Source organism: Stigmatopora nigra, chromosome 16 (assembly GCF_051989575.1).
Source record: "Stigmatopora nigra isolate UIUO_SnigA chromosome 16, RoL_Snig_1.1, whole genome shotgun sequence".
In the NCBI taxonomy this organism is placed as follows: domain Eukaryota; kingdom Metazoa; phylum Chordata; class Actinopteri; order Syngnathiformes; family Syngnathidae; genus Stigmatopora; species Stigmatopora nigra.
The window spans coordinates 2,717,908-2,739,786 of record NC_135523.1 but is presented as its reverse complement, the minus strand read 5'-3'; the positions used below and the strand labels follow the sequence as shown (position 1 = coordinate 2,739,786).

Below are 21,879 nucleotides of genomic sequence, written 5' to 3'. Positions count from 1 at the left end.
TTATATGTATTCTATCTTATACTGACCTGGCCCATCTGTCACATTTTTAAAGTCAATGTGCCAAAAGTTTGCCCACCCCCGGACTAGCCCATGATGAAAATATTTGATCGATGACTCTCTAATTAGACGTACATCTTAGAAATGGAGTTCAATCGGTGAATATTAATGAAGAAATTGGCGTACCAGTGCGCAAGCGCGAGGGAGCGTTTACAGAGTAAGGTGAAATATGTGTGTGTGTGTGTGTGTGTGTTACACGCTTGCATCCACCCAGAGCGAGTGGTGTCGCGGACGGGCACAGGGGGGTGGGGGGGAAATGTTGGCCGCTTGCAGGGCTGCTGGCCGCCGCCGGAGATGATCCACCCCCCCGCGGCCGGCCGAGCCAGCGCGTGGCGGGCAGGTGGCAGCAGCAGCAGCAGAGGAGCCCGTGAAAGCCGCCTGAAGGGCGGGCGAATGACGGCGCCGGCGCCAGGGGCGCTCATCGGCGCTGGTCGGAGCGGCTGATCCCGCTGAAAGCTCTTCCGAGAAGGGACCCCCCATCCGGGCAGGCAGGCAGGCATTCTCCCTCCCCCTTTGGCACTTTCTCCATGGCGTCTCCGCAACAGTCCAGGATTCAGTCCTATCTGGAGAGCAACAAAATTGGACCGTTGTTTGAGGCAAGTACACTTTTATTTCCATTTTTTTTAAATTCCAATCTATGTATGCAAGTGTTGGGGTGCCTTGCTTATGGGCACTTGGGCAGTTTTTATTTGGCAACCTTGTAAATGATTTTCCAGCTATTTAAGAAAAAATACAAGCTCATTTGTATGCATGTTTCATATATGCTTGTGTATGAATGACAAAATAGTTCTTTATTGTTTATTTATTTGCTTTTAATTTAGACAGCTCAATTAGCAATGTTTTATTTTGAAGGGTTTATATTTCAATTCATTTATATAGGATTGCATTGTGAGTTTTATTTGGGCAATTTGGCTGAAAACATGTTTTTCATTAGAAGGGTATTTATATTTATTGAAAAAAAATCATTTTTTCCAGTTTTTTTTATTACTAGACTATTAAACCGTTCATTTGAAGCCTCTTCCGAGAGTGAAAAATGATTAATTCCTTCATTTTCTCAAGTGCTTATCCTCACAAGGGTCACTGAGTATATACAGTTTCTGTTTTATGGCCCCAGAATAAATGAATGGATGACTTTATTGAAGTAGCTGGCAAACTTGAATCCATACCAATTTTCCCTTCATTATTTCATGTAAGGTAGCAACCTTCATTTCAATTCATTTGTGCATACGTGACTCATTTCAAGCAGACATTTTTTGTCCGTTTGTGCCTTGTTGTCATGCACCTCAGCTGCAACTAGGGATCAGAAAACAGGTCTCAAGCCCGCAGCTGTTTTCTCACTGGCCAAATTTCCCAGCATACACTTCCTTCTTCTTGTTTAGTTGGAGCGGTGTGACCACTCTGGGCTTTTTATTGCTTAAAAGCAAGACAAGACAAACGGCTCCATCACGGTCACCCGGCTCACTTGTGTACGTGTGTGTGTGTGAGCTGTAATGTAATCACAAAGTGCTGACGTGACACTTTGTCGCATTCGGGCGACTAGCGACACAAAACACACACACACATGCAAAAAGAAGCGCATGCTAAGCAGATGTGAGGAAGTGTTTTCACCAATATCCATTTACGACTCATTACACACAATCCCAGTGCATGGATTCGGTTCCTTAGAGGAATACGATGATGTCACGGATGCGGATTTAGAACAGAAAGAATGCTACTTTAACACGGAAAGTGACTCTCATTAAGAAAATATGCTTTAAGGACTTTATTGTTTGGCAGCACACTAAAAATTCAATGTATTTCCTTTTTTTTTAATCAGAAAAGCATTTTCAGCTACTTTAATGTGACTTATAGTGGTTCCGACATTGAGCCTTGAGGAACGCCACTTATGTACTATCTTGAATTAAGTTTTTCCCTTTAATTTTCAATCCAAAAAATCATTTTTAACCATCTTTCTATGCCAAAATTACAATGGTTTCAAATTTTAGCCTTGAGTAATGCCACATACAGTTTATTTCTGATTAAACTATTATTTACTGTTATGTGAAATGAATAGAAAAAATGTATGTAAAACTTTTAGAGATCAAAACTTACTTAAGGTCTTAATAAAATGCTGTGCTAACAAATTTCCACATCAAGTCCCAGCATCAATACCAGTAAACTTTTCTCAATTAGGCTCAAGTCAAACTCAATAGCCAATGCTAGCTTCACCACTAATTGCAGTCATTCTTCTTATGCTTTCCTCTAACCCAGACAAATGGATGCTGTAAATGAGCGACCTTAGTTTTGACCTTTGTGTGCTCCTGATGGTGAGAACTGGGAAGGACGGCAGCAACTGTCTCAGTTGAAATAGGCCAGACGTCTATCGCTTTCATTGACCGCAAACACACTAATTAAACACCAGCTATTTTCAAAGATATGTTCCTTAATGTGCTGTTTATCGTCCCACCGCCGGCGGAAAGTTTCCCCTCTTGTTTTTATCACCTTTTTTTCCAGAGGTGTTGCTTTGACAGAGGCTCTAAAGAGTAATTACGCACAGCGGAGTTAGCCCGAGGCCAGATGCATCATAGGAGGGTTGTGAAGATATGTCACCGAGAGAGATGGAGCAGGTCCAGTGTGCGCAAGGGTTCGTAAGAGGCCGGTGAGAATGTGATTTGTGGAAGGACGGCAGCCTGGAAGAGGATGAAGGCTGCATGTTAATGTTTTAACAAACGTGTGCCATCATATTCTGACTCATGCACAAACCTTGACCTACATTCCCTATTGGGATGGTCAACAGGGGAGAAAAGTCATATTGCATGTGTTTTTGTGCTGTAGATTTATAATTATTTAAAAAAATACAATGCTATCAACATATAAAAAAGTTATTTTTATTTTTTTCCTAGCCTGAGGTACAACACTATAATTATCATTGTTTTTTTTTGACTGCAGTTCGCTGCTGTGTCCGCTAGATGGCAGTGCAGCATATCTAGAAACAAAAGAAGAAGAATCGTTACGCCATTGCATTGAGGGACCAATAGTCATGCACTGTTGGCGTTTCCCGTTAGAGAGCGCTACAGCTTTCAACTTTTCTCATCACACCTGTTGGAAAACGTGTATACAAAGTTTTTCTACGGTTTTGTTATGCAGAAAGTACAGTACACGTCTATTGAGCAACTCCGAAATTGTCTAATCGAGTAACTTATCTGGAATCAGATCGACGATCGATGAGGGTGAGTACTTTCTAAATTAACATCAACACGTGTTACTCCAGGGTTCAAGTTTAAATATGTGGCTTAAAGAGGTTTAAAAGGCCGCGATGTTCGATGCTAACCGCTAGAATGTACATAACGCCGATGTTTGCTAGCATACGCTATCGTAACATACGGAAGAAAATGAAGAGCGATCTTTAAGATCGTACTTTAATTGAGTACCGATTGTTCTAATAACACTAATTTCTGTTAAAAAATGTAGATATTTAATATATATTTATATAAATTCCAGTGAAATACTATCGATCGAACTTCGTAAAATCACGTGACCTGTAGTTCAAACCCCACCCTTAACGCATTGTATTTTCAGTCATAGAAATAACGTTAGTGTAATATTTATCATGCTTTAAAAACGATCCCCTCTACTGTAAATCATCAGATTGAATCCAACTTCAAATAACCTTTTTTTCCATTTGTATTTTTTTTGTATCTTTATCGTCCACCCACTTACATGTCCCCTTATACTACTCAATATGAATTGTGACCACAATAAGAAGCCAACAGCAAAATAGCATCCATATCTGCCAGTCGTCATTTTGCTTCTTCACACAAGGACGGATCATGATGAGAGCATGTCTACGTTTTATAGTGCTAGACTGAGCGCTCGTGACAAGCTTGTCAATGCATTTGTGTATTTCAATCACCCCAGGGACAGTGCCTATAAACGGATTCATGCATTTTTGATTATTATACGTCACACGCAAGATGGAATCGCTGTTGAACCGACTGGCCAACTCTGCTGATGTTTCGACCTTCTTTTTTTTTTTTGAGCGTGTAGCAGGTCACGGCCGTCATTGAGAATTTGCGCGCCCCGCCGGGAGCGTCCAATGACACCGGGCCCGTCAGTCTCTTGGCCGGCGGACAGACATTCAATTACTTCCGAGCTAAAATCTGGAGTCTTCAGTCTCTGAAAAGCAATTTTATTTCCTCCATGTACTGATTTCAATCTATATTTCTCCAGCGTATGGAAAAAAGCGCTTTTATTTGGTGGTATGATGTCATAGCAATCGATATACGCTGGCACGCGACCGGTCGCCTTGTTCTCCTTCTACAGTAAGGATGTGAGCTGCATGCAGATTTTTTTTCAGACCGGTCAGGGGAGAGCCATTTCTTCCAATGAAGGAATTTTGGAACTGCAGTATTTTTTTACCTGTTTAAGATCTAAATACTGTTTAAGATCTAAGTACTGTTTAATACCTAAGTACTGTTTAATGTCCAAGTACTGTTTAATGTCCAAGTACTGTTTTATATCGAAGTACTTTTTAATATCGAAGTACTGTTAATATCGAAGTACTGTTAATATCGAAGTACTGTTAATATCGAAGTACTGTTAATATCGAAGTACTGTTAATATCGAAGTACTGTTAATATCGAAGTACTGTTAATATCGAAGTACTGTTAATATCGAAGTACTGTTAATATCGAAGTACTGTTAATATCGAAGTACTGTTTACTATTTTAGTACTGTTTACTATCTTAGTACTGTTTACTATCTAAGTACTGTTTACTATCTAAGTACTGTTTACTATCTAAGTACTCTTTACTATCTAAGTACTCTTTACTCTCTAAGTACTCTTTACTATCTAAGTACTCTTTACTCTCTAAGTACTCTTTACTATCTAAGTACTCTTTACTATCTAAGTACTCTTTACTATCTAAGTACTCTTTACTATCTAAGTACTGTTTAACATCTAAGTACTGTTTAACATCTAAGTACTGTTTAACATCTAAGTACTGTTTAACATCTAAGTACTGTTGAATGTCTTAGTACTGTTGAATGTCTTAGTACTGTTTCATATCGAAGTACTGTTTCATATATAGAGATGTATTACGTTTATAGTTTCATATTATTGGAATATGCAGACAATTATATTTTACTATCTCATTGACTTCCAATTCCTTGTTTTTTACTTGTTTTACAGGAGTTGATGACCAAACTCATAAGCGAGACCCCCGACCGGCCCATCCCGTTCCTCATCGACCACCTCCAGAGCAAGCAGGATAGCCCGGGAAAGATGCACCGGGCGCTGTCCGGGTCAGCGGCGCTATGGGCTCAGACCTCGCCCGGTTGGTGGACGATACGGAAATATCAATTTTTCCTGACTTATTTGTTTTTTAATGTATTTCTCTTTTGTTTCAAAGAGAGTAAAAACACTCGCCGGGAGCCGCGGCAACATGACAAAGCGTGGCAGTTTCACTCCAAGAAGCCCAAGAAGTCCAAAAGCGACCTGGCCGTGTCCAGTTTGTCGCCGCCGTCGCCCGAGCACAAGTCCCGTGAGTTGATGTCAGTCGGCGATGTCGGACGTGCTAATCGTATGACTTGTTTCCCCGTCACGCGCTCCGTCGAGTTTTAATTTGATGTCATTATCTGGGATTGGAATTTGTCACAGTGTGTTGCACACAAGTGCGCCGACGTCCATTTTCTCAGTCGCATGTTTAACATGATATGACTGCTATATCGTAAAACATATGGAGGATAATATTATTTCTCAACTCATTGGCTGTAATTGACAGTAATAGTAGTTATATCTATTTTGACTGGGACGGCTCAATGCACATTTGTTCAGTCCGTTTCTATAATTTTTTAAATGTTATTTTAAAAGTTGTAATTAAAAAGTTTACCATTAAAAATATATTTTAAAATAAAAAAAAAAAATTACATTAAATTATTAAGAGTAAATATGACCATATCCAGTTAAAAATGTTTAAATTATTAAAAAAATATTAAATTAATAAAAGCAAATGTGACCAAATCCCGTTATAAATATTTTTAAATAATAAAAAAAAAAAAATTAATTAATAATTTTAACATGACCAAATCTAGATAAAAATATAAACAAAAAATGTAAATTCTTTGGCCAATTTGCTCACCCCTCACATAGCGAGCGTACCGCAGTTCGCGGAAACCACCAGAGACGCCAAGCGGGGTCAAATGTAGAGCGCTCCGATCATTTCAATAATTGAACACGCCTCATCCGACTATTCCAGGCTGCGGTCTTGAAAAAAAAGAGCCAATCGGGTGAAAGAATGCTTCAAAAGGACCAAAACCAGAGATTTGGCGGTCTGATCCCATTAAAAAAACATTCCCGAGGCCTCGGGTTCGCGTGCACTTCATGAAAAATGGAAAGCCCGTTTGACACCAGCTCTCAATGGCACGCGACAATGATGCCATTTTTCATTTTTATGCTCTCGTCTGTCCAGTGCCTCAGTGTCCGTCGTGGGATTGGCGGGACGGCCGCGACCTGGACGAACTCAACCAAATCCTGCTGGAGAGCAAGAAGCTGGGCCGAGCCCTGGAGAGCCTTTCACGCAGTGAGCGCTCCCTCTCGTACAAGTAGCAAAAAAGCAGCCGTAAGACGCTCCCCGGCGGCAAATTCCCAGACCACCACGTGGTTCTCGCTCGCCGCCGCTCCCTTCTCTCGCCTTAAAGCTTTACTTCTCTCTTTGCAGGCATGGCTAACCCAGACGATGTCGATCAGGTATGCCACACAGTAGCCAGGAGGCGAAAGTCCCAATTCTCAGACGTTTTCTTGTTGTAGAACTTGGGCGGCTTTAACCCGGTGCTACGCCCTCGTGTGGTTGGCGAGTGGAGCGGGCGGACTGAGGAGGACGCCGATCCGCTGGCCGCCGAGATGATGACCGTCCCGCCAGGGAAAAGTCACGGCTGGAGCGGGGATGGCCTTCCTCTTGCCAGGTTGGTGGTTCTAGTGCTGGGGTGGGCAAACTTTTGGGCCCGGGGGGCCACAATGAGTTTGAAAATTGGAGAGATGGGCCGGGTCAGCACAAGATATTATACATATAAAAAAGTGCATCTGTTAACAGTACATATGAAACATAAATAGAAAAAAAAGACTCAAGTATTAACATTATCATCACTCATCATTAAAGTACAAAGTATAAAGTACAAAGTCAAGTAAAAAGTACAAAGTCTAATATAAAGTATAAAGTACAAAGTCTAATATAAAGTATAAAGTACAAAGTCTAATATAAAGTATAAAGTACAAAGTCAAGTAAAAAGTGTAAAGTACAAAGTCAAGTAAAAAGTATAAAGTACAAAGTCTAGTATAAAGTACAAAGTATAAAGTACAAAGTATAAAGTACAAAGTATAAAGTACAAAGTATAAAGTACAAAGTATAAAGTACAAAGTATAAAGTACAAAGTATAAAGTATAAAGTACAAAGTACAAAATAAAGTGAAAAGTATAAAGTACAAAGTACAAAATAAAGTACAAAGTATAAAGTACAAAGTACAAAATAAAGTACAAAGTATAAAGTACAAAGTACAAAGTATAAAGTACAAAGTATAAAGTACAAAGTAGAGTAAAAAGGAATGTATTAAGAAAGGTTTTGCGTCTTAAGAATGAAAATGGTCCCCGAAAGTTCCTAAAAAGTAATACGGAGGAGGCCTTTCAAGTGGACTTTTTGAGGTCGCCAGAGGGGCCTCAACCATCTCAGAATGGCGGCCATAATCCCATTTCAAAGTCCACCCATCAGCAAAGTCATTTTTGAATTTAAACGGAGCGCTTTTTTCCGAAGCGAGATACTCGTTTCACGTCGCCTGCGTGCGAGATATCATTTGCGCTGTGATGTGACTAATTAGTGGAGGATGAGGCTATGAAGTCGTAAATCATGCCCGGCTCTCTCTCTCTCTCACACACACTAGCTGATAATATCATTAGGCTGCTGGGGGAGAAATCACTTAGTTAGCAGACACAGTGGAGGGAGGGAGGGACTTTTTTATGTTGTGCACACGGCTGATTGGTTGGTTGGTTGGTAACCTGTGAAATGGATTGGACAGTGAGGTATTATATCTAATGACCTGTCTTCTTTAACACACCCCTTTTTAGGCATGTGAAAAATAGATGCTCATCTCATTTTCTGAACCGCTTTATCCTCATTAAGGTTGCGGGGGGTGCTGGAGCCAATCCCAGATGCAAAAAAATGAAATTCAGTTTTTAAAAATAGTTTAATGATTCAAATATTTGGAGAACACATTTTTTTAACGGTTAAAATGGTAAAATACATACATTTTACCCTATATACAAGATAATGTTTTAACTAATAGTGTATATTTTTAATATTATTCTATTTGTACTAGTGAGTACAATATAGTAGGCTATATTTTTAAAATATACTCTCTTTTTTAATGTATATATAATTTCTTACATTTCTATTTAGACATTTAGAAACCTTTTCGAAGTAGTGTAACATTTTTAGTTACCTCGAGCATGTTTTTTTCCCCCTAAAAATCATAACTAAAAATTATTAACTTCTAACTTTTTTCAGTCAAAACCTTCTGACCATGTCACCTTCTCACCTACAGTTTCAAGTTCAAGCCCAAAAGAATGAAAGGCCTAAAGGAGCAGCAGCAGCATCACCGAGATCTCCTCGCCGCCATGTTGGCACAGGACTCTGTCAGCCCCCTCCGCGGTCCCGCGCCGTTCGAAGACGACTACGACGATGTCGATGACGACGCCACGGAGCTTCTGGGTGAGTCCGCCGTGCTGCTCGGTATTGATTTTTTTTATGATTTGGGTAAAAGGCTTTGTGCAGGTTGCCCTCTCGTGGTACTGAGTTGTCATCACGGTTATGTGTGCTAAAGGTTATGTATTTTAAATAGAAATAGATTTAAATGTGACATAGTTTTACCTTGAGAGGTTTGGATTTTTGTAATATATTTTTCAAGCATTTTGGGTAGTTCTGACAACAAATGATCATCTTATTCTATTTTTAATCATTTTCAAAATATCTTTTCAACATGAATTAAATATAATTAAAGTTTTTACTGTTGTATTTTGCATGTACTGCTTTGTTAACCACTAGGCGGAGCTCTTAATGTTTGGCTAATGTCGCTTAACTGTCGTTAGCGCTTCTGTAAAAAGTTGAAGCCTCCACATTGGTGTCACTTAGCGAACACGTCGAATATGAACATTGCCCTTTTAGAAGGAAAAAGAAAAAAAAAATCTAATAAAAAGTGTGGTTGAGGCTGTTAAGGTTTACAACAACTTTTATAAAACTTTCCAAACTGTGATGTGTGCACGGACACATCTGATTCCCATCTGCGCCCCCCCACGAGTAAGCGCGCGTGGGTTTGGTGGGGGTCCACCAATAGAAAAGAAAAATAACAATCGCATTTCTTTCCAGAATATTGAGTGCTCATAGAAATAGTTTTCAAAAAGAAATAATAATTAACGGATTTTGGAATGTACTGAATATTGGTTGCTTTGCTTACAGAGGACCTGGACGACCTCAGAATGGAAGGCGTAAACGCTTTGGCCCCGTCCGGTTGCAAATTCAGTCGAGGCCGTGGCTCTTACCAGGCGGAACCTCAGGCTAAAGTCACGCTCAACATCTGCTCCCGTTGCGCCAGGTAAGGGAAAGCACGTCATGACACCATCATGGCGACGTAGCCTTATCTGTCCGTGCGATGTCGCCGTTGTTTGGGCTGGACGACGTGCCTGTTTTCTTCTCCGCGTTCTTATCAGTCGAGGGTGTTTTCGCACATCCCGCAGCGGGATGAATGTTATCGCGGGATCGCGTTCTGCCGCTTGGATGTCACAATCGTGTGGTAATTTATACGACTAGGCTAATCTGTCATCTCCCTTTATTTTGGCATAATTGTGCTATATAATTGATATATAAAGTATTTTAACACAATCAAATAGACTTTTTTCAGTTAACACTCTAATCCACCGTGGCATTATTTTTTTTAATAATCCTAAACATCTCCAAAGAACATTTAAAATAATCCTAGAATGACTAAATTAATACATTGCATGATTAAGCCCATTAACTAGTGCAGTACTATATTTAGTTTATATATTTTCTATCATTAAATCCTCAAAATGTACTATAATTTACTACACAAACATATTTAATTAACTAAATTCATTCAGAAAAAAGGCAAAGATTTAAAAAAACTAAGTATTTACCATTCAAGCTGTTTTATTTTTTAAAAATGTTTGTTAATTTATTCTAAAAACCGAAAATTGTAGTACTGTCATTGTAATACTAGTGAATGCACTGACAAAGTTCAACAGAAAAAAATATATCAATACAATCTAGCTTTATACAAACATAACTTAAGCATGACTCATGTCCTTTCGTCAGGACATTTGTAAGCTAGCCATAACTATATATCCCTTATCCTAAAAGGAAGCCGTTATGTAAACAGACGGATTCTATCGCAGTCCTATGTTGTTTGTTTGTCATCCTTTCTTGCTTGTGTAACTAACTCATCTTGCGGGCGATCAACAGTCAATGGAAAAAAACAACAACAAATCTGACTATTGTAGGAAAAATTGCAACTAAATTATGGGAATTGCACTACTCTCGTCTTCTCTGCGCAGCAGCAATCATATGACGCGCGGTAAATAAAATCCAAACTGTATTTATTTACCCCTTTCTCCATGATGGTGCAGTTTACTTGACAACCAATGGCAGTATCTCTGTCCACTCTGATGTTTTTTGTGTTTTACAGCATGTTTTACATGAAAAATTAGAGGGAACATTGACATATGCATCTGCTTATGGCAGTTATGATACTAGATGTCACTCACACTGTTACTCAGGGAGGTTGTCTCTCTGCCCAGACCAGCAAAAAATTAGAGGGAATATTAATCACATTGCAATTTTAGCACAATGGGCACAAATCCAATCATATTTATTTTAGATTTCATGATAAATCGGCATCGCTTTAAAGCGCAAAAAGCATATTTTGGTGATTTTAAGAATACATATTTTTTTGTCTGTCAGGTTGCAGGGCGACAGCCTCTCCAGCGGCCCACCCCAGGAAACTCCACGACCTCCACCACCTCCCGTGTCCGAACGAGCCGTTCCCGACATCACATGTAAGTGCCAAAAACGTCAGTGCATCTCCACTTCACCTCCACCTCAATGCCGTCTCATCTTTCAGCCTCCTCGCCCGGCGGGTTGGACGCTTTGACGACGACAACAACGACGGCGGCAGCGGCGAGACGCTTGCAGGAATGCGAGGCGCCATCTCACATGTCCACCAACGCCGTAAGTCTCACGTGATATCGTGATGTATTTACAAGGGGGGGGGTTTATTCCAAAGCCCTGGGCCGGTAAAGTATACTTACCCATTTAGTGACTCGTGCTATCGTGTTAGCAGCGAGAACAAAGTAGCCTAATAATGCTAAAATAGTCGTATAAAATATTCAAAAGTTGACGCTGGTTAGCATATGGTGCGCATTAGCGGCTAAGGTGCGAGATTTTCAGGTCTCCGCGTACGATGAAAAGATTTGCGAAAGAACGACGCCGAGTCGCCGCTTTGATTGGGTCTGCTCTCAGTTAGCGTCGAGACTCGCCGCATCTGTAACGTCTCGGCAAGGCTCCGACTCGCTCATTTTTTTTCTTTTTCTTGAGGTCAGATTTTAAATTGTCGTAAAAAGTTGTGTAGAGAAGGCTGAGATAGAGGCAATTACCAAAACAAAAGGGCTGAGAGAGTGAGAAAAAGGGTTTTTGGAGTTCATTATAGAATGGCGCCGACCCCAATTGGGGGGGAAACCACAGAGTTAGGCTATGTGAAGCATTATGTTATTGAGAGAGAGGCTATTAGCTTTTTGGTTTACGATATTTTTTTAATTAAAAAGATAGAATAAATATTGGATTTTTGTTTTTACCATTAAGAGTAAAATATGCCTTCAAACCTGGATTAGATTTTATTGTAAAATGAAAATACCCTCAAAGTTAATTGTAATACATGTAATCATTTTTTCTGTTTTTAGTTAAAAAATCTAAAAGATATATTTAAAAAAAAAAAGCTAAAATAAACATTGGATTTTTATTTTTGCCATTAAAGTAGAATAAGTCTATTGAATTGTAATACATTTGTATTCTGCTATATTTTCAATATTCAATATATTTATATCTAGTCACAATTGGCTTTTTATTTTTGCCATTAAAAGTAGAATATATTACTTCAATTTTGAATTGGATTTTAGTGTAAAAACAAAAATCCTTCAAATTCTATTGAATCGTAATACATTTCTATTCTGCTATATTTTCAATATATTATATCATAATTATGACACTAAATAAATTAGATCCTCCACATCTTGCCATTTAAATTTCTCTACTCGCCCCCCTTTTAAACCACGCCAACAAGACCCCCCCCCCCCCCCCCCAAAAAAAAAACCCTCTAAAATCCAGGCTTATTTCCATTTTCTCCTCCTTCAGTTTATGATTCAACATTTCTTTGAAATGATGACATGTTGTACAGCACCTGTCCTCAATTTAGCTTGTAAAAACTGTTAACGCTTGTTATTATTATTTTGGCCCACTCCTCCCCTTTTCCTTCCAAGGGCGATAAATGCCCCGCCGCTACAAAAAAAAATGTCCTTAAACAACCCTTCTTTATTTTTTTAATATTTTTATTCGTCCCAGATCAAACCCAACGATGGTCGGCGCCATAAATCCATGCTCATTTGTCCACCGCGTGCCGGAAAATGAGCGTGATGGAAGGCAGACGATGTTATGAGGCTTTATGTTCCGTTTCCATGGCGATGCCACGTCATCCTATCCCATCCGTATTCGGCCCCGGGCTTTAAAAGCTTCGCCATCCAAATTGCGAGATGACACCGGCGTGCGAGTTTGGCGGAGGGGGATTCCCTCGCCACACGCCGAGACTTGGCAAAAAAAAGTCTCACCATTGGCCGTTTTAAACACTATTTAAAAGGCAATATTACACCAGTACATGCTTTGATCTCTGGCCCGTAAAATAATAACAGACATGGCGGCTCTGATGTTTCCAGTAATTGACTGCAAATGATATGAAAGGAGTTTAATTGAAGTTTTTTTTTTTCCTATGTCACTTTCCCTCTTTTCTAAAACCCCCTCTTTCGCTTTTCCCTTTTTCACGATAGCGTCAGTCTGTCTGGGACGCTGATGTCAAAGCTTGGAGGGCTGGAGGTCTGATGCTGGGGGACCCCCTCTTCTCCAAGGAGTTGGAGAGCATGGGCAAGCAGCTAGCTGGTACGTACAAGTCTTTGTGGCTTAGTCCAAGGGGATATTTTTAACACCCATGGCGATCCATTATAGATTGAGGCAAATAAGTGTTAAAGTGGAGGTCCGGGGGCAAAATCTGGCCAGAGAAAGTCAATGATGAGTGCCGACTTTCTGTTTTAGGATCAAATTAAAATGAAGAGTATAGATGTATATTAGATTTCCTGATTTACCCTCTTTTAAATCAATAATTGTCATTTTTTAATTATTTTTTTCTGTCTTTTTAGTTCAAAAATGTAAAAAATATATATTTTAAAAAGCTAAAATAAACTTTGTTTTAGATCTATCAAAAACTTACAATGAAGGTTATATATGTATATTACATTTCCTGATTTTCCCTTTTAAATCAATAATTGTAATTTCTTAATCCATTGTTTTTTGTTTTTAATTCAAAAATCATTTGTTAAAATCTAAAAAATATATTAAAAAAAGCTAAAATAAACATTGTTTTAGATCAATAAATAGTGGAATATTCAGGGCCTTTAATCCATCTAGTCATACAATACCCAATATCACCTATTCCATCGCTAATAATATTTAAACAATATGAAGTAGATGTTTATCAGTTAATAGCAATCTGGTAGCTAAGCATTATAGCATCACCTCCAAAATAAGAACCAACCTTAACTGACTAAGTGTAAAAAAGCATAACAATGAGGCACAACTTAGCATTGGGGAATGTTTATTTAGTTTTTTATTAATGACATGAAAGTTATTTTTCTTATAGCATATCCCTCGGGCCCGCACTCATCGTTTTCTGTACGTAGACGGCCTCACGTGTCTTTGATTTGACGTGGAGCTCCCGTCGGGCGTCTGAACGAGTTAATTGGCCGCTCCGCAGTCTTTATTAGCCGCTAACACGTTCCATATTTGAGGGTCACCTGCCGTGTAATTGTTCTTCAAGCACCCTAAAAAAAAAACATGTTAAAATATGTATTGTCATTTTTCACTATTAACTCTTTGACTTCCATTAACAGCGATAGAAGCTTTAATCGACTTTAAAACTTTGATGGACATTGAGCTATTGTGCTAATTTGCGTTGGTTTTGCCCCCGCCGACCTTTTCCCATCGTCGATGTTTATTAAACGTCGCCTGTAGCGTCTGACGTTTGTCTCCCGGTGAGTCACGCTCGTTAGAACGGTACAAAAGCATCAACAATTTGCCGAGGGAAAAACTGAGCCCACTGTTGGCTGAGTCACTTTTGTTTAAAAACGGGTCGAGGCAACACGTGTCAACAAAACGCCGCGGGGTGATTGTTTTTCTTGCTTGCGTGATTCACAGAGACGTGTAAATATTAGCTTGAATGTTCTCACCATGGCTCATTTTTTTTCTTAACTGGCCAGCAGATCAATCATTTGCTGTAAATATTTGCAAGCGAGGATTGGATAACTTTATTCATCATGTATTTGGGAAATTTCATTCATTTTGATGACGCCTAAATTTCCCATTCTGTCAATCTTCCCAACAGAAGTGGAGAAAGACTTGGCCAAGCTGGCCCAAGCCGGAAAATCACACGCCCGGAACAACCCGGTGGGTGGAAGCCTCATGCGGAGCCTCCCCGACACGTTACCCCTCGCCGGCTTTCCGTACGGAGCTCGCTCGGCCAAGGCTGGCGGCGCCTTCCCGCCCCCCGCCAGCCCCGGCTCGGCGTCCCCTCGCCCCACGGCCAGGGCTCGGGCCTTCAGCAACCCCGGCAGCAGGACGCACACGCCCGGGACGCCCAACAGCCTACGCTCGGGCTTCTACGGCCACAAGGAGGCGGCCGGGGGCTTCCGGCGGTCGCGGAGTCGACCGGTCACGCCCACCGGGCGACCGGCGTACACCCGACGCCTGCTGACGCCGCCCGGGCTGAGCACCACCGACAGCCTGGGGGCCAGCCTGAGGGCTTACCTGTCCGAGGTACGACCACCTACCCATTTCTAAGTCTTGTTTGGGGTTGTCCCAAAATGTTTAAATATCATGTTTTGTCCGTGTCTTTCAGGATGAGTTTTACCAGCGGTTGCAGGCCATCCGGCAGCCTTGGCATCTCCCCGGCGACTTGGACGGCGGCGACATGGTGGAACCTCCCGAGCAAGACAAAAGTAAGCCTTAACTCTTTTGTAAAAACGACATAGTATAGTAGGGCTTTATTTCTTAATAAAACGACAAAGTATAGTAAGGCTTTTGTTTTGTAAAAAAAACGACTAAGTATAGTATGGCTTTTATTCTTAAAAAATGACAGTATATAAAGTAAGGCTTTTGTTTCGTAAAAAAACGACTAAGTATAGTAAGGCTATTCTTCTGAAAGAACAACATATATAGTAAAGCTATTTTTTCGTAAAAGAAGACATAGTATAGTAAGGCTTTTGTTCCTTTAAAAAAACCAGGACAAGATAGTAAATAAAGACTACTGCTTACTTGCCAGTTGGCGTAGTGGGTTGGTCACTCGCCTTCCGTCGGGAAGAGCCGGGTTCGCTTCCCGGTGTCACCGGTTGACGACTCCACCTAAGTGTTAATTCCACTCTTTGCACTTCTCATATTGTTGATCCAGAAACAAGTTCAAATCCAAAGTGAGTTTCAATCCAGGACAGAGAGTGCTGATCCTGTTTACCAATGGAGTTGAGGTAATGAAGAGAATAAATCTGACTTCCGATTGCACCCACTCTTGTTGTTACTGTGGTCGAGTGGCAAAAACACGGGGTTAAAACTTTAGGTAGGAACAGGTTTAAATCAGGAGTGAGTTCAATTCCACTCTATGCAATTCTTGAATTGTTTATTGAGGTGCTGAAAAGGATAAATATAACTCCCACTTGCTTTATTTCAGACGTCACCGTGGTCCAGTTGCAAAGACGTTGGTCAGAACTTAAAGTGGAAACCGGTTTCAATCAGGGGTGAGTTCAACTCTTCTCTTTGCATTTCTCAAATTGTGTATCCAGTTAATGAAAAGGAGAAATATAACTTCCAAGTCATACTTTTCTAAAGTCCCTGTGGTCCAGTGGCATGTACATTGCTCAGTACGGATGGTGAAGTCCAATTCAGGATTGGGTTCGAATCCACTCTTTGCAATTCTTCAATTGTTTATTGAGGTAATGAAAGGATAAATATAACTTCCAAATTGTACATTTCAGAAGTCACTGTGGTGCAGTGGCAGAGATACTGCTCAGAACTTGGGATGGTGAAGTCCAATTCAGGAGTGGGTTCGAATCCACTCTTTGCAATTCTTCAATTGTTTATTGAGGTAATGAAAGGATAAATATAACTTCCAAATTGTATATTTCAGAAGTCACTGTGGCGCAGTGGCAGAGATACTGCTCAGAACTTGAAATGGTGAATCCAATTCAGGAGTGGGTTCGAATCCACTCTTATCAATTCTCCAATTGTTTATTGAGATGGATGAGAAAAGGGTAAGTATAAGTTCCAAATTGTATATTTCAGAAGTCACTGTGGTCCAGTGGCAAGGTTACTGCTCAGAACTTGAGATGGTGAAGTTCAAACAGGTGTGGGTTCGAATCCCACTCAAAGCTCAGAACTTGAGATGGTGAAGTTCAATTCCCGAGTGGGGTCAGATCCACTCAAAGCTCAGAACTTGAGATGGTGAAGTTCAAACAGGTGTGGGTTCGAATCCCACCCAAAGCTCAGAACTTGAGATGGTGAAGTTCAATTCCCGAGTGGGGTCAAATCCACTCAAAGCTCAGAACTTGAGATGGTGAAGTTCAAACCCGGAGTGGGGTCAGATCCACTCAAAGCTCAGAACTTGAGATGGTGAAGTTCAAACAAGTGTGGGTTCGAATCCCACCCAAAGCTCAGAACTTGAGATGGTGAAGTTCAATTCCCGAGTGGGGTCAAATCCACTCAAAGCTCAGAACTTGAGATGGTGAAGTTCAAACAAGTGTGGGTTCGAATCCCACCCAAAGCTCAGAACTTGAGATGGTGAAGTTCAATTCCCGAGTGGGGTCAAATCCACTCAAAGCTCAGAACTTGAGATGGTGAAGTTCAAACCCAGAGTGGGGTCAAATCCACTCAAAGCTCAGAACTTGAGATGGTGAAGTTCAAACAAGTGTGGGTTCGAATCCCACTCAAAGCTCAGAACTTGAGATGGTGAAGTTCAAACCCGGAGTGGGGTCAGATCCACTCAAAGCTCAGAACTTGAGATGGTGAAGTTCAATTCCTGAGTGGGGTCAGATCCACTCAAAGCTCAGAACTTGAGATGGTGAAGTTCAATTCCCGAGTGGGGTCAAATCCACTCAGAGCTCAGAACTTGAGATGGTGAAGTTCAAACCCGGAGTGGGGTCAAATCCACTCACAGCTCTCAAATGAAGGGAGTGCCAGTAGTGGGGTCAAATCCACTAACAGGTAGAGGGAGGGGGAAAGGTAGAGTAGAGGGAGGGAGGGGGAGGAGGAAGGGTAGAGTAGAGGGGGGGGGGAGGTAGGATAGGGTAGAGGGAGGGGGAGGAGGAAGGGTAGAGTAGAGGGGGGGGGGGGGGAGGTAGGATAGGGTAGAGGGAGGGGGAGGAGGTAGGACAGGGGGAGGTGAGTAGGTAGAGTAGAGGGAGGGTGGGGGAGCAGGTAGAGTAGAAGGGGAGAGGAGGTAGAGTGGGGTAGAGGGAGGGAGAGGTATAGTATTTTTCTCTTCTAATACTTGGTTTTAAATTACATGTCATTCTAACCATTCATTCCCTATAATAATTTGTAATTAAAAAAGCAAGTATTTAAAGAGAATGAATGGTTAGAATGACATGTAATTTATGACCAAGTATTAGAAGAGAAAAATACTATACCTCTCCCTCCCTCTACCCCACTCTACCTCCTCTCCCCTTCTACTCTACCTGCTCCCCCACCCTCCCTCTACTCTACCTACTCACCTCCCCCTGTCCTACCTCCTCCCCCTCCCTCTACCCTATCCTACCTCCCCCCCCCCCCTCTACTCTACCCTTCCTCCCCCCCCCCCCTCTACTCTACCCTTCCTCCTCCCCCTCCCTCTACCCTATCCTACCTCCCCCCCCCCCTCTACCTGTTAGTGGATTTGACCCCACTACTGGCACTCCCTTCATTTGAGAGCTGTGAGTGGATTTGACCCCACTCCGGGTTTGAACTTCACCATCTCAAGTTCTGAGCTCTGAGTGGATTTGACCCCACTCGGGAATTGAACTTCACCATCTCAAGTTCTGAGCTTTGAGTGGATCTGACCCCACTCAGGAATTGAACTTCACCATCTCAAGTTCTGAGCTTTGAGTGGATCTGACCCCACTCCGGGTTTGAACTTCACCATCTCAAGTTCTGAGCTTTGGGTGGGATTCGAACCCACACTTGTTTGAACTTCACCATCTCAAGTTCTGAGCTTTGAGTGGATTTGACCCCACTCGGGAATTGAACTTCACCATCTCAAGTTCTGAGCTTTGGGTGGGATTCGAACCCACACTTGTTTGAACTTCACCATCTCAAGTTCTGAGCTTTGAGTGGATCTGACCCCACTCCGGGTTTGAACTTCACCATCTCAAGTTCTGAGCTTTGAGTGGATTTGACCCCACTCGGGAATTGAACTTCACCATCTCAAGTTCTGAGCTTTGGGTGGGATTCGAACCCACACCTGTTTGAACTTCACCATCTCAAGTTCTGAGCTTTGAGTGGATCTGACCCCACTCGGGAATTGAACTTCACCATCTCAAGTTCTGAGCTTTGAGTGGGATTCGAACCCACACCTGTTTGAACTTCACCATCTCAAGTTCTGAGCAGTAACCTTGCCACTGGACCACAGTGACTTCTGAAATATACAATTTGGAACTTATACTTACCCTTTTCTCATCCATCTCAATAAACAATTGGAGAATTGATAAGAGTGGATTCGAACCCACTCCTGAATTGGATTCACCATTTCAAGTTCTGAGCAGTATCTCTGCCACTGCGCCACAGTGACTTCTGAAATATACAATTTGGAAGTTATATTTATCCTTTCATTACCTCAATAAACAATTGAAGAATTGCAAAGAGTGGATTCGAACCCACTCCTGAATTGGACTTCACCATCCCAAGTTCTGAGCAGTATCTCTGCCACTGCACCACAGTGACTTCTGAAATGTACAATTTGGAAGTTATATTTATCCTTTCATTACCTCAATAAACAATTGAAGAATTGCAAAGAGTGGATTCGAACCCAATCCTGAATTGGACTTCACCATCCGTACTGAGCAATGTACATGCCACTGGACCACAGGGACTTTAGAAAAGTATGACTTGGAAGTTATATTTCTCCTTTTCATTAACTGGATACACAATTTGAGAAATGCAAAGAGAAGAGTTGAACTCACCCCTGATTGAAACCGGTTTCCACTTTAAGTTCTGACCAACGTCTTTGCAACTGGACCACGGTGACGTCTGAAATAAAGCAAGTGGGAGTTATATTTATCCTTTTCAGCACCTCAATAAACAATTCAAGAATTGCATAGAGTGGAATTGAACTCACTCCTGATTTAAACCTGTTCCTACCTAAAGTTTTAACCCCGTGTTTTTGCCACTCGACCACAGTAACAACAAGAGTGGGTGCAATCGGAAGTCAGATTTATTCTCTTCATTACCTCAACTCCATTGGTAAACAGGATCAGCACTCTCTGTCCTGGATTGAAACTCACTCTGGATTTGAACTTGTTTCTGGATCAACAATATGAGAAGTGCAAAGAGTGGAATTAACACTTAGGGGAAGTCGTCAACCGGTGACACCGGGGAGCGAACCCGGCTCTTCCCGACGGAAGGCGAGTGACCAACCCACTACGCCAACTGGCAAGTAAGCAGTAGTCTTTATTTACTATCTTGTCCTCGTTTTTTTAAAGGAACAAAAGCCTTAATATACTATGTCATCTTTTACGAAAGAAATGCTTTACTATATATACTGTCATTTCAAAAATTTCATTTCACTTTTGTCTCGTAGGCGCCGGCAGAAGATCCCTCTTTTCAGGTGAGACTTTGTCCTCCTACAAAGTGTCCAAATGTCTTCAGTCTTCGCAGACACCCACTCTGATCGACGTTGTGTTTTTTCGTGTCCTCTTCAGGTCTATGAAGACGAGTTGCGTCCTCCCGTGCGACACCATGACGTCAGCTGTCAGACATTTTAAACAAATGGTGTTATTTTTCTAAAGCCTAATGAGGAAGATTGTATATGTTTGTTTTCCACCAATATTTCCTAGACTGTTACGATCTTTTTAATTTGTGCTTTGTTCTTCCTTCCGCATGCTTTGGGGCGCCACGCATGGCCGCGTGCACTTTGTCGTTTGAAAACCTCTTTCCTAAACCGACAAAGATTGGACTCACCTTCCGCCGTGGTGGTGGTGGTGGTGGTACACTGATGGGAGTTTCAAGGCAGCCATGTTGGGGTCCAGGCAACGTTCCTACCAAAACAAAGCCGTCACTTGGTTGTATGGACGCCAATTTGAATGACTATGACATTTTTACAACTGCCAATGTGTATTCAATCAATAAAGGATGTTAATACTCACGTAAGTTGTGTAATGGGCTGCCGTCCAGAGAGAGGAAAGAGCTTTTCAAACATGTGGATGAAATCAAAGGAATGCCTGTATGTTAATAAAATGATATGGTGCTCATCACTTTGCGTTTTTTTGCAATAAAAAGCCTTACTATACTATGTCGTTTTTGAAGCCAAAAAGCCTTACTGTACTATGTCGTTTTTCTGCGATAAAAAGCCTTACTATACTATGTCGTTTTTTTTGCGATAAAAAGCCTTACTATACTATGTCGTTTTTTTGCGATAAAAAGCCTTACTATAGTATGTAGTTTTTTTGCGATAAAAAGCCTTACTATAGTATGTCGTTTTTTTGCGATAAAAAGCCTTACTATACTATGTCGTTTTTTTTGCGATAAAAAGCCTTACTATACTATGTCGTTTTTTTGCGATAAAAAGCCTTACTATAGTATGCCGTTTTTTTGCGATAAAAAGCCTTACTATACTATGTCGTTTTTTTTGCGATAAAAAGCCTTACTATACTATGTCGTTTTTTTGCGATAAAAAGCCTTACTATAGTATGCCGTTTTTTTGCGATAAAAAGCCTTACTATACTATGTCGTTTTTTTGCGATAAAAAGCCTTACTATAGTATGTCGTTTTTTTGCGATAAAAAGCCTTACTATAGTATGTCGTTTTTTTGCAATAAAAAGCCTTACTATAGTATGTCGTTTTTTTGCGATAAAAAGCCTTACTATACTATGTCGTTTTTTTGCGATAAAAAGCCTTACTATAGTATGTCGTTTTTTTGCGATAAAAAGCCTTACTATACTATGTCGTTTTTTGAGATAAAAAGCCTTACTATACTATGTCGTTTTTTTTCCGATAAAAAGCCTTACTATAGTATGTCGTTTTTTTGCGATAAAAAGCCTTACTCTTGTATGTCGTTTTTTTGCGATAAAAAGCCTTACTATAGTATGTCGTTTTTTTGGGATAAAAAGCCTTACTATAGTATGTCGTTTTTTTGCGATAAAAAGCCTTACTATAGTATGTCGTTTTTTTGCGATAAAAAGCCTTACTATAGTATGTCGTTTTTTTGCGATAAAAAGCCTTACTATAG

At 40.9% G+C, this 21,879-nt stretch overlaps 1 protein-coding gene across 2 annotated transcripts; it reads left to right on the top strand.

The window, feature by feature from the left end:
- The first annotated feature begins 275 nt into the window (after positions 1 to 275).
- On the top strand, positions 276 to 20,890 carry c16h8orf34 (chromosome 16 C8orf34 homolog). Of its 2 annotated transcripts, none has more exons than XM_077736549.1 (15): positions 276 to 653; positions 5,228 to 5,372; positions 5,448 to 5,579; positions 6,507 to 6,617; positions 6,756 to 6,784; positions 6,845 to 6,999; positions 8,629 to 8,795; positions 9,540 to 9,675; positions 11,061 to 11,155; positions 11,221 to 11,327; positions 13,193 to 13,301; positions 14,800 to 15,230; positions 15,313 to 15,412; positions 20,233 to 20,259; positions 20,354 to 20,890. In XM_077736549.1, exons 1-15 carry the CDS (start codon positions 585 to 587, stop codon positions 20,359 to 20,361), a joined length of 1,821 nt encoding a protein of 606 aa, XP_077592675.1. In that variant the 5' UTR covers positions 276 to 584; the 3' UTR covers positions 20,362 to 20,890. The 2 variants fall into 2 exon arrangements, with proteins under 2 accessions (XP_077592675.1, XP_077592676.1); XM_077736550.1 differs by lacking the exon at positions 276 to 653 and adding an exon at positions 3,109 to 3,266.
- Positions 20,891 to 21,879: the final 989 nt, after the last annotated feature.

Coding starts and splice junctions, on each gene's coding strand:
- c16h8orf34 (XM_077736549.1), top strand. CDS start 585: ATGGCGTCTCCGCAACAGTCCAGGATTCAGTCCTATCTGGAGAGCAAC. Junction 6,618..6,755: donor CCTGGAGAGCCTTTCACGCA/GTGAGCGCTCCC, acceptor CTCTCTTTGCAG/GCATGGCTAACCCAGACGAT. Junction 11,328..13,192: donor CTCACATGTCCACCAACGCC/GTAAGTCTCACG, acceptor TTTTCACGATAG/CGTCAGTCTGTCTGGGACGC.